The following is a 13363-nucleotide window of genomic DNA, read 5'->3' on the forward strand; positions in this document are numbered from 1 at the left end:
GAATGCTTTTCATCTTCCCCCTTATCTGCTGAGGACAGTGAAGGGATAATGTGTTATTGAGCTATTAAAGCTCTGATCATCATGGCAGGAGGGTAACAGCAATAGCTGAGCCTCAGTTAGAACTTCATTGGCTACAGCATTGCCATCCATTACCCTCCAAGGATAGCTTAAGCCTTTTTTGCAGCGGAATTTAAACAGTACTTAATTATTTTAATTTTCTTAACTTCAGGGTTAAAAAGGTGTTAGAAATAAGATAAAAATAAATTGTTTAATTTGTTTTTTGAATTATTATTATTAAGAGAATAAAATAATTTCATAAATATTGCGACACTATTTTATAAGTAAATTTTGTATTTATCTTTTCAACAAACAATAAGTGGGAGAATAGGGTTGAGGAGTGTCTACACTGATTACATCATATTTTTATCATAGTATTACAGCTGTTATCTGAAGTTTGCCCTCTTTCCCGGTGATAATCCACTTGTGTATTGTTTCTAAGGGGCGTACACAGATGACAGTTCTCTTCGCTTTGTGTCATCTCTCTCTCTCTCTCTCTCTCTCTCTCTCTCTCTGGGTTTCTTACTACACGGTTTAACATTTGAAAAGCAGAAAAAAAAACTAAAAGAAAATTGGTAAGTAATGAATTAATAACATTTGTAACTAATTAATAATATTTGTAACTAATTAATAACATTTGTAACTAATTAATAACATTTGTAACTAATTAATAAAATAAGATAACTATTAAATTAATTTGGGAATAGAAAATTAAAATATAAAAAGTGAAAGATTCTCGACTGCGAAAGGGTAGCTGTAGCTGATGTTACCACAGCAGCTACTGTATTTAAATCACCACCAACATATTCAAAAATTTTATATGTACCTTTAAGGTATACAAGGGCATAAGAGGTATACAGGAAACTATAATGATAGCAAATTAAATGTTTGCATTTTATTTCTGTTATGCTAACATTCTTAAATGCTAGAAGTGTCAATGTCTTTATGATACCTTAATTTTTTTATATGAGTCTACCATGGAAACCGTCTGTTTATTCCATAATGTTTTCACAGGTCTCATTCTTTGATCTTTCATTGATCCATTAAATAAGCTAAGACCTTTTATTCCCATATAGGGAGTAGGCGAAGCCTTCTTAATTCTGTTATCTATTTTTATATTTAATTTTCCCCCTTTCACTAAAATATATGCCTAAATAGTCGAAACGTTTCATAAATCAGAAAACATTCCAGTTCATTACATAACAGTTGATTGAACGCAGCGTGGGTGTGCACGCACGCGTATTCAAATTTACATTATATAGAAATTGGATTGTCATAATTCAAAACAACTACAGATAGTTCTCAATTTTCTCTTGCCGCTTCTACAGTTTGCGCCATTTTAAAAGATAAAGAAGAGTATTTGCAAGAAGTAAAAAATGCACAATCTATGCAGTCTACATGGTTGTGTTATAAAGAAACGGGTAGTATAATTCCTCATATGGAAAAACTGCTAATTGCTTGATAAACGACCAAACACAACGATTAAACATACCTATTACTACGCACCGATTTGTAGTAAAGCATTAGCCATTTTTAGCTGAAAGACCAAAAAAAGGGATGACTGTAAAGAGACCCACTACTTGCAGCAAACTGCTTTTGCTGCAAGTAATTGGTGGTTTGACCCGCTAGAAAAAGCGAACTGGTTGGCATAACGTAAAGTTCAAGGCAAAGCTGCAATCTCCGATAGTGAGGCCGAAAAATCTTATCCTGAAAAATGAGAAAAATAATTAAAGAAGGAAATTACTCACCATCGCAGATTTTTAACGTCGATGACACGGGCTTTTTTTGGAAACGGATGCCTGCAAGAACTTGCATCGCAAAAGAAGAATCCTTGACGCCAAGTTTTAAAGCATCAAAATATCGCATCGCACTACTGTTAAGAGGAAATGCTGCTGGAGATTGCAAGTTAAAACCCTTATTTGTGCACCGATCAGAAAATCCAAGAAGATTAAAAAGAATTAATAAAGATACTCTCTCTGTAATATGGATGGCAATTGTTCCTGAATTGAAATTTTATTGTGAGAAAAAACAAATTCGATTTAAAGTGCTTCTGATAACCGACAATGCACCTAGCCATCCATCGTCAGTAGCTTAAATTTTTCCCTAATGTAAAAACTATTTTTACCTACAAATACTTCTCTACTATGGCATAAACGTTTTCCTCAGTTAATGCCATACTTCTTTCACAGATTTTTACAACATAATTTCGAAGGTAATTTCGAAGGCTTTGAAGATCCAACAAACGTTGTGAATTCGGAAACTTAAGCGATCTTAGGTATGGCTAACCAGTTGCAAACTGAAGTTTCGGAAGGTCATGCTTCAATCTCACAGAATGGAACTCATACCCAATGATCTGCTTGAATTAGAGGAACAGGAAAGATACGAAGAAGAAAAAGACAAAAACGATAATGAGTATGAAGCTCCTACTGTGATTTTCACTTTAAAAGACCTAGAAGAAGCATTTAAACTTCTCGAAAAGCTCAAGCAATCTTTGAATGGTAAGATTCAGACTTTAAACGATTTACTAAATTTCCCAGCGAGGTGAATAATACTTCTTCTTGTTGTAGAGCCATTTTAAACGATAAGAAGCGAAAGTCAACGAAGCAGATGATTCGTTGAAGCCCCATCATTCCACACGTCTGCAATTCTCATACATTGGAAAAGTAATTTTCCAGTCGGTTGAGAATTAAATATCTTCCATTTCACTCTCCGATTTTTCGATATATGGCCAAAATGAAGTCTTTTATCTTCATACTAACATTGAAATCATCAGACAAAAATATCTCTAAGTTTTTCTGGAAATATGAAGATAAAAGACTATCACCCGTAATTCCTGTCGTGTGTTATCAGAGATGATTATATTCTGATACTTAAATCTAATCACCACTTTACATATCTCAGTCAGCAATCGATTCCAATAAACGGATCTATTATCTGTCAAAATTCTGATTGAATCTGCTCTGACATTGCAATCTCCTAAAGCACTCCAATTGCATCGACTTTAATAGATCCTATTTTACTGTGAAATGTTTTCCTCACGTGCCTGCGAAATGCATCTCTGTTCAAGTGATTATCTCGCTATGGACTACTTCTATTTACATATTCTTAGATGCTGATGTTGTTACCAAGTTTCTGATCTATCTATTTCTAAACTGTTCTAAAATTAGCATGAATATAGAATACAATGTTTGATCTGTGTACTAAATAACATATTGCAAATCTTTGCTTTTTAAATGAGATACTGCGAAAGAAACAATACACATCTAAACTTGCTTTGTGCTTCTAAATTCAGCTAAAATAAAAATAAAAAAATAAGCAAATATATAAATAAATAAAAATAATAAGAAAGATACGAAAAGAATTCCTTAGCCAGCCTACAGTACTGATTTACTACAGGCTGACAATTTTTATAGGAGGGGTGGGAGGACAGGAGTCTCACAAAAAAAAACAATAGCTAAGTTGTCATTAAGTTTATCTTTGCTACAGAGCTATTACAGGAATGAATTTCTTGCAAAATCAATTCTTATCATGTAGAGATAGCAGAATCTTATAGCCCTTGAATGCATGACGCATGGGACAGATGGCGTTAGAGTGATTTTTTTCTCATTCGTATTATCAATGTCACGCTGTAATAATAACCTTGAAAATAGCAAATTGTGGGATCTTTTCTTTCTGAAAAAGTTTGCTAATATCACCGTACTCATTAAATAGTAACGATTTCAGGTGGGTTGAACGATCAGTTACTTGAGAGGACTTTTTTTACGCATGTATGTAGAGCTTCTTACCATCATTTTAACTTTTGTTTTATTTCTTTAATTGCATGCTTTATTGTAGACGATAATCTGCAGTAGCTGTTCAGTAGCCTATTTATTCTTAATATACTTAAACTTGGCATTTTGTGCGGTTTATTTTTAGAATATATATACACACTCATGAGACAAAACTTTAAGACCGCACATCACTGAGGACTTTGTAAACATCTACACGCATCCACGCACGCATGCACACACACACACACACACACACACACACACACACACACACACACACACACACACACACACACACCTTCACAGCTAATTCTTACTGACCGTTCTACCCAGCTTTAATTTTGATAAATTTGCATAGTCTTGTAAAGATGTCAAGAGTATTTTACTAGTTTGGTGGGAATGCAAATATTTTGTGTGAGATGGTGATGGCGAATGACTCGGTATCTCTCAGTGCAGGATGAAAAAGGCAAACTGGACTTGTGAACTTCAAAATCACCAACGAAGATTATTTGATAAGTTATTGCGAATTTCATACTGCTATAAATGCTATAAATCAATATTTATATAAAGTAAATGGAAAGTTCGGAGCACTTGGTGGTATTTTAGGAATTGAGGCAGTAAATTGCATATGCTGTCTCTATCGCACAAACCGAACATACGCACAAATGAGACACCTATGAGACGAAATGAGTCGAGATTTGTGTTTTATGTTGAAGATTTAAATATCAGATTGCAGATCAAAAGGTTATTTTTTACTCTTTACCATCCCCATGATAAATTACAGTGACTCTAATAGGCTACGTAGCCCGAATATTTCTCCTTGCTCAGTTATATATATATATATATATATATATATACAGGGTGTTCGGGATAAATTTGACAGTTTCGTAAGGAAAAAGAAAATCTTCTTTGTATCTATTAAATTTAATGAATTGACAAAAAAACATTACAGGCAGAGTTAATTACAATACTATCAACAAGATTTACTCAAAATAACCACCATTAGCATCGATCACAGCTTCAATTCTGCTTCGGAACCTCGAACAAGCTGATGCTACAGTCTCCCTGGGAAGGGCCGCAAAAACTGTTTTAATTTTATCCATTAACTGGGCTTTTGTATTACTTGAAGTGCGATTGGTGTCTTTTTCAACTGCGCCCCATACAAAATAATCCATGGGGTTAAGGTCTGGGGAGTTTGGAGGCCAAACATTTGGACTGGTGAAGTCGTAGAAATTTTCAGACAACCATTTTTGACTTTTCCCAGAGGTGTGGCAAGGGGCCGAATCCTGCTGTCATACATACGGCCTACCATTGGCTACCCTTGTTATCCAGGGCTTGACTACAGTTAGCAACTCCACGAACAAAGCCCGAATTCCAATGCCAGGGTTCTACAACACCTGTTCCTGCAGATTTGCGAGGAATTCTGCTGTACGAACGCAATCAGATCGTCTGCTAGGGATCTTTCTTCTTGCTACATCCTCGTAGTCACCATTGCAAGTCTCTAGTTCATGCCTGATTGTTTTTACTGTATTCAGGGAGCATTGGGCAGCAGTCGTAATATCCTTATTTTGATGGCGGGCACGAATCATCATGATACAAGTTATTCTCTTCCATGATTCAGGTGGGTTCCAGCTATCCATCCTTTCTGACATCTTGTATATGAATGAAGAAGGGTCCAAACTTTTAAATGAAGAGAAGTGTGTGTTAATACATGTAACTTACGGAAAAATATAATTAATTATAAATATGTCAAATTTATCCCGAACACCCTGTATATATATAACACTGAGAATTTGCATTTCTCAATTCATACATTTTTAAGTCTTCAATAATATTTAACTAGTATGGCTTTCTATTATGTTTCCACTAGTGCACTACGTCTACTTTTAAATTACTTAAATCAGAACGACATCAGAAAACACAACTGGGTAGATGCAACCTGAATAGCATTCAATCCACTGGTTACAATCATCATGATTGGCGACTGAGAATTTTCATTTACTGCCAACAAACGGTCTTGGTTTCAGTGCAGTGTCCTCCGGAGGTAACTCTGCCTTTTCATGTATATCCTTGTCTCTTTCATATAGAAGTGAGAGGAATCTTATAAAGAATTCTGAAACGCAGATTTCTTTAGAAGAGATTAGAATCTTACATGATGCATGAGGTTGGAGTAAAACGTCCACCGCGTCCTTTGAATCCAATTTTGGATTGAAGATGTGACGTTTATAGACACTGGTGATAGGGTTCAGGTGACTAAATGAGATGTAAATCTATAGTTCGACTCCAGTTTGGGATGGGTGAACCTGTCTTTAGTGAAGTTCTCCCGACTCGGATTCTTCTGTTCGCAGAATGGACACAGAATTATTTGGAAGTGGGGTAAGTCCTTTTTAGGGTCCTTTCTGAACCCATCACCCAAGCACTGAGATTATAAATGAGTATAAATCACTGATTTTTCCCAGGAATATTTTGTTAAGGATTACTTGATTGAGTGCTGCGTAGCGATGTGTACCATTCCCTGGTAAAGATTCTTCAGATTCTTCCTACTGTTCTTGACTGCAATGCATCACTCTGTTTGGGGCAATGCACCAATCACGGAAATTTAATACAAGTCTTCGAGGAATACGTGTTAGTCATTAATACTAGAGTTTTAACAGTATTTTGAAAGTAATAATTATTAGAGTTTTGACAATAATTCTAATAAAATCGTAACATTAACACAGAAAAGAAGTAACCCCGATATTCCTTAAAAACCGATAATTATTAATCTTTATCTCATAACTGATAACACTGATTACCACCAGTAATATAATCTTAATATAATATTACTCTCTAGGATTGAGAGGGGTTCGATTCCCGTCGACGATGTGAGGAGCTTAAGGATCTTCCTCAGCCATAGTCAAGTTAGCTGGTCTTGGGCGTGGACAGCAGGGTTTTTCCCCCTACTTTATCTGGGGTTTTTCATCCCGCAAGCAGGCAAACAGGCCCCGTGAACACATACGAATTGCAGTCAAGAATATCACCCTTACGGGATGCAGCAGAGGATTGGCGAACAGGCTGAATTAATACGCCAGTAAACCTCTCATTAGGAGGGGACTCAATCCGCCCTTGGCGGACGAGTAAATGGATGGATGAATGGAATATGAACGTAACAGGCCACTAGTCTTAATATACGTGAAAAGAGGAGGAAGAGGATTGAGAGGAAAATATGAAGTGTACATGCAGAGAATCAAGCAGGATTCCGTACAAACAGGAGTGCAATTTATCATTTATTTACAATTCATCTCACCTGGAGAAAAATATATCGAACATAATAAAGTACTGTCACTGTTTTGTAGATATACAGAAAGTCTTTGATTCAGTATGGCATTAGGCATTGTGTGGAACACTGAACCAGTATGGAATAGATAATAAAATAGTCTGCCTAATTAAAACTCTTTACCGTTCCTCAGAAATGTGAAAAGAAATTAACGGTAACTACAGCAAGCCTTTCAAAATGGAAAAAGGTGTGTATCAAGGTTGCATATTTTCGCCGATGCTTTTTAACCTTTATTTGGAATATATACTAAAATTCTCATTGGAACGTAGTGGTATGGGAATTACAATTGGTGTTGGGAAAAAATCAGTAATCTCAGATACCCCCATGACATTGACATTGACATAATAGCAGGAATGAATATCACTTACAAGAATTAATAGACAGGGTTTCTAAAGTATTTTGTGATTATGGATTCATGCGCAGATTCACAAATCAAAAACTATCTCTTCACGCAATAACCGTATAAAAATCAATTAACGTTGAAAAATTGAAAGAAATAGAAAGATTCACCTACTTGGGAAGCGTACACCACAGAGATGGTCTGTCTAAACATCGCATTAAAGCAACTGCTGCCCTTTGATATTACAGTCTCGAGGGACAATAAAATACAGCCAGCTATTGCTAAAGGAAGATGAGAAAAAAAGATTTTTGGCTTTCGAGATAAGTACTACAGAAACCTATTGAAGATACCATATGTGGCACACGTAACAAATGATGAAGTTAGAAGGAAAGTCTGCTCCATTGCTACATCACAAGAAAGATCATCACTACGATACCTTGTAAACAATTCTCGGGGCTGAGCCACATTGTTAGATCAGATAGCTTACATAAATCACTACCACAGGACTGGACTTCTAGTAAAAGACATCGGGAATGACCAAGAATCATCTGGATAGATAATATTAGATATTGGACTAATTCTTCGTTCTTCAATTTGTTAAGGAAATCCCAAGATCAGATTCTTCTTCTACTATAAGAAGAAAAAGAAAAAGAGGATGATATCATAATGATAACTGAGAACACTTAATTACCACCAGTAATATAATCTTGCATTTTTTGTAATTACAAAAAAAATCCTATTAGCAATGACTCAGACGAAAATGTAAGATGTATGTAAGAAAATGTAAAATTGTTCCCGTTATGTTAAAAACAATACCTTTTCGTGTTTTATTACAGTGCATCTCTTCTAATCCAGTATTTTCCATTTGAAGATGTTTAATCACGTGCTCAGATGTGTCTTAATAATTTTCTTCTGTATCGTTTCCATCTATGCTTTAACTGAAAGTCCTGGTAAGTTTAGAAATTGTCCTTTCGCCCATGAAAAAAATTTTAATCATTGAAATTGAACATCAGAGTCAGTTTAGTAACTTAAATGATTTATAGATCGTTTAGGGATGTTTTCCTCTCATAGGATATGGGAGGAAAACATTTTAATGCGATAATTTTCGCAACCACATTTTAATATGAGTTTTCTTTTTGCAGAGTTCAACTGTACGAACCCTTGCTTGAATGGAGGTTGGTGTTTCACACAGGACACATGTATATGCCCAGATGAATATTATGGATCACAGTGCGAGAAAAGCAAGTACTATTTCATCTTTTACCATTCCAATTAAATTTTGAGTCTTTTAATTTTTTTTAAACATAATTTAGTAATAATGAAAATAATAACAGTTTGTTATCAATATCGGTTTGTTAGAATACCTCTAGCTATATATATACTATTGAAACATTATTGTTAAAATTTTTATCACAATACAAATCCACTTTACAAATTAATGAATATATTAGATTTTGAAAAAATTGTTTCTTTGTTCAGGTGGCGTTTCTGTTGTCTTCCTTCAAACTACTGCTGAGCTTGTGTGAGGAAGATAACAGACGCCGCTGGTTTCGTTTCAGTACACATCGCGAGCTAGGAGTAGATTTAATTGTTTAAACGCATGTGCATGGAAACATAAAATATATATATATACATATACATGAAGATGGTTTAACCATTTTAATGGGGGGGGGGTTCAAACACCAATACAAGTTTACAAAGCGTGTTTGTGAACTTGTACTTGTGTTTGAGAGGAATTATTAATAGTTTTTTTTTTTTCGATATTCGAAACTCCGTGGGTTTCTCTCAACGAAAGACCGTTTGTTGAGTGTTGAGTAGACTAGTCGACTATTGTATTATATGTCATGTAGTTTGCTGACTGTGGTATTGTGATCTGATACGTTGGTTTGTTATTCTGTAGGTAGGACTGGGCTAATGTTTTAGCACGACTGTGTAGTGGCATAAGTGTTTCACCTTAAATATTTTTTTGTTCTGTCATTGCTGCCCGTATGAGTATGCGCTCGTCTGTTTGTTCCCAGCATATTAGTTTCACCATTTTATTTTGCTAGTGATTGTAATCTGTTACGTTTGTAGTCTGGGCAGAATGCGTATGATGTAATTGCATATCTTAAAATGTTGTCGCATAATGCTTTATATGTTAGCCTATTTGTGTGTGTGTGTGTGTGTTGGAACAATGTCTTTTAATCGATATAGTTTGCTTGCTATTATTCTGAGTTTGTCGTGCGGTAGACGACCTCCGATAATTTTATGGATATTCAAATTTGATCAGCGTCGAAGTGAAGGCGGAGATAGGGTGTTGTTTTTGCCTGTGTGATGGATGTGGTTTTAGGATCAGCGCTTTGTGTATAGGAGGATGGGTGGCAGATAGTGAGATATTTAATTTCCATGGGTAAGATCTGAGGGTTTTTGAATTAGCTTTGTTTTCTCAGGATTTATGTATATGCAGTTTTCAGTTAGCCAGTTTAATTTGATTGATGTCGTGTTGCATGTTTGTGTAAGCGATATTTGCATTGTTGTGAATGGATACTATGGCCTTAATCGTCTGCGTATTGGAAGATATTGCTTTTTAAGAGAAGATGGCTAATATCGTTTGTGCACATGTTGAACAGAATAGGAGAAAGAACAGCTGATCGTGCTACTCCGCAGGTTACCAATAGCGCTTCGCCGTCTGTGATCCTATACGTGTGATGTGCCTTCTACTTTTCATGCAAGCTTTGAACCACTGTAGTAGATTCCGATATGTATTAGTTTGTTCAACAAGATAGTCTGTGTAAGTGTGTCAAACGCTTTTGATCGATCAATAAAAACCACTAATACTATTCTGTTTTTGTCTAACGCAGCATTTATTAGGACTGTGAAATCTTCCAGGAATTTTGCTGCTCCTTTATTATTTTTGAAAACTATATTGTGTTTTTGTGATGGTGTTGAATTTTTAAATGTATATGGAGAGTTTGCGATGCACAATGCGCTCCATGATTTGTTTGCTTACTGAAAATGCAACGATGGCTTTGCAGTTACTTATATTGTTTCGTTTTCTATCTTTATGTATGGGAATGATTAATGCTGTGTTTCGGGTGTGGTCCCGTTTCGAAGATTTTATTTATCAGTTTTAAAATAACTGGACACAGGTTAGTTGAGTGTTTTTCGATGTGATTGGTCTGATTCTGTCTATTTCTGGACCTTTGTTAGGGTTAATGTTTTGAATTGCAAGTGAGAGTTATTTTGTTACTGTGGGGAACCACATTGACTGGGTTGCTCGTGGTCCTAGTGGAGAATGTTTCATTGTGAGAGGAGAGAAGGTTTCTGCTAGTTTTGGGGCAGAGTTCGCGAAGTGCTGATTAAAGTTGTTTGCCAACTGTTTGAAGGATTTGGGCTCGCAAGCAAAGTTGTGTTTTATTGTTTCTGAGGCATTGTTTTTTGTGTGTATTGTTCCGCATTTCACTGATCAGGTACCAGGTTTCCTTTATGTCATTCTGAACTGTTGTTAATTTGTTTCTGTAATGTTTTATTTCTTTATTTATTTTTATTTTTACAGTTCTGATCTGTGTTGTTAAGAGATTCCGTTTTTATTTGTATTCAGCCTGTAAAATAGCATTGTTAGGTGATTTCATAATTTTTTTTTCTTAGGGAATCTTTTCTTTGCATGTCTGTTAATATGGTGTCTGTTATCTATGGATTTAGTCTGATTTGAGAGCTTATTTTCATTTTTGTTAATGCTTTGTTATATATTTTAAACATGAAAAGTTACACCGCATTAATCCTTAATATATATGAACATAATAATAGACATATGTACAATAATAAGACAAAATATAGTCATAAAAGAGAAATAAAAGAATACACTCATAAAAGAGACATAAAACATTACAGTCATAAAAGAATAGGCTACAACTGAATGTCCAGGTTGACTATTCAGTCAACTGCACTTGGTGTAGCATGGATGAAGTCCGACAGGTTTCCACTGTATGCACGTTGGCCTCGCACATTCTACTGTAATATGATTAATGGTCTGGTGGGGTGATCCACAGTCGCACCTAGGTGAGACAATCATGCCCCATTTCCAAAGGTGGTCGCACTTCTGCTATGATTTGTGCGGATTCAGTTAAGGTCATTAATTGGTTCAACCAATTCATGGAAGTCCCCTGTTGAAGTGCTACACCAGGACTCTTTCCACTTCTCCTTCCTGTTGAAGCTTGTCTCTACAAGATTTTTCGCTGTTAAGATTGGAGGGTGTCTTGAATTTAGCCTATTTATTTCTAAGCGTTGGATGTCTTCGTCGATTGGAACATTTTGAATTTCCATGATTTTGCTGTATTCATGTAGAAGAAAGTTGGATCTGTGGAGGTGGGATGTTGCTTAGCACTGGTAGCCAGTAAGTTCGAGTTGATTTCACAGTTCCAGAAATAAACTACATAGTGGTGTTAAGCTGAGCATCAACCAAATATACATGGGCGCTGTTTAGGCATACGGGTGAGCAGTATTCAGCTGCAGAATAAACGAGACCAAGAGTAGTGCAGCGAAGTGTTGTTGCAGATGCACCCCAAGTCGTTCCGCATAGAGTTTGCAGTATATTGTTTCTTGTTTTTAGCTTGGATGCTGTGTTAATGAGATGCGGTTTAAAAGATAGAGTTATATCCAAAGTAACGCCCAGATATTTCGGGAATCTGTTGCAGCTTACTAGTTTGTGGTTGAAGTAGACCATGAGTTCTTTCTTAGCCCGGTTCTTGTTCAGGTGGAAGCATGAAACTTCTGCTTTGCTAGGATTTAGGCGTAATCTCCATTTGCTGAAGTCTTTTAGGACTGCAAGGTCATTTGTTAGTGTTCCTTCCTTTGCAGTAAAATTGGTGTGTCCAGTGGCTAGAGCAATGCCGTCAGCGTAGCGAAACGTCTCGGAGGCTGTATTAGGCAAATCTGCGATGTAAAAGTTAAAAAGGAGGGCAGCCAGAACTGACCCTTATGGTAGTCCATTATCCAGTGTTCTTTGTTTACTTTTGTTCTCGTCCATACCCACTTGGAACAGGGAGTTGCTTAACATGTTATCAATTAGTTTTGCTATTGTTCTGCATGGGACTGCAAGGAGCAACTTCCAGATTGCTCCTTGTCTCCAGACTGTATCATAAGCTGCTACAAGATCTACAAAAGCAACAGCTGTTTTTAGGCATTATTGGTAGCTTGCCTCTATATGTGTGGTGAGTGACAGAACCTGATCACAGCAGCTTAGTTTATGTCTGAATCCGGCCTGTTCCACTGGGACTTGTTCTATTATCTTAGGGGCAATTCTATAGAGGATAAGCATTTCTAGGAGCTTATAACAGGCGCTAAGCACAGAGATTGGATAGTAATTTTCTAGTTTGTTATTGGTTTTCCCTGATTTTAAGATGAGAATAATTTTTGTCTTCTTTAACTCTTTCGGAAGCCTACCAGTTCGGAGGATGTCAGATAAAAAGCAAGCCAACCACTGTCGAGTTTTCTGGCCTGTCTTAAACAGGAAATCAGGGTGAAGTCCATCGAAACCGGGAACCTTGCCTGGTTTCATATCCATTAGAGTAGTATTAATATCTTCAAGAGGGAAAGGTCGCGAAAATAAAGGGTGTGTGGTCTATTATTTTTCACATATGTAAGTTCTCATTTTATTTGATGTGTTGTTTGTCCTTGGCGATATATTATTATTATTATTATTATTACATAACACCTCCAGGGAGTCCAAAGACTCATCGAGGGAGGGTACCTACTCTACAACTCTCGTCTCCACCACTCCACCAACTGCGACTACCTTCTTCATCTACACCAACGCCATCTACAGCCGACCACCACCACTACGACCCACAGACAAACATCCATGCCCATGGCGGGATTCGAACCCCAACCTTTTGGCTGGAG

The 13363-nt window shown here is 36.3% G+C and overlaps 1 protein-coding gene across 2 annotated transcripts in view; it reads left to right on the forward strand.

Moving 5' to 3' along the window:
* The first annotated feature begins 500 nt into the window (after positions 1 to 500).
* The window catches only part of LOC150103546 (uncharacterized), a 37882-nt gene continuing 25019 nt past the window's right edge, over positions 501 to 13363 (forward strand). The window contains exons 1-3 of one of the 2 annotated variants that reach the window (XM_090397799.1): positions 501 to 632; positions 8320 to 8433; positions 8626 to 8724. In XM_090397799.1, coding sequence (XP_090253925.1) covers positions 8355 to 8433; positions 8626 to 8724 — 178 coding nt within the window. In that variant the 5' untranslated portion in view covers positions 501 to 632; positions 8320 to 8354. Of the gene's footprint in view, positions 633 to 3799; positions 3825 to 8319; positions 8434 to 8625; positions 8725 to 13363 lie in introns of those variants that run through there. The other variant, XM_090397800.1, reaches the window with a different exon arrangement.

This window comes from Typopeltis vanoorti, chromosome 9 (assembly GCF_054136105.1).
Source record: "Typopeltis vanoorti isolate ZY-2024b chromosome 9, IOZ_Tvanoo_1.0, whole genome shotgun sequence".
Lineage (NCBI taxonomy): Eukaryota > Metazoa > Arthropoda > Arachnida > Uropygi > Thelyphonidae > Typopeltis > Typopeltis vanoorti.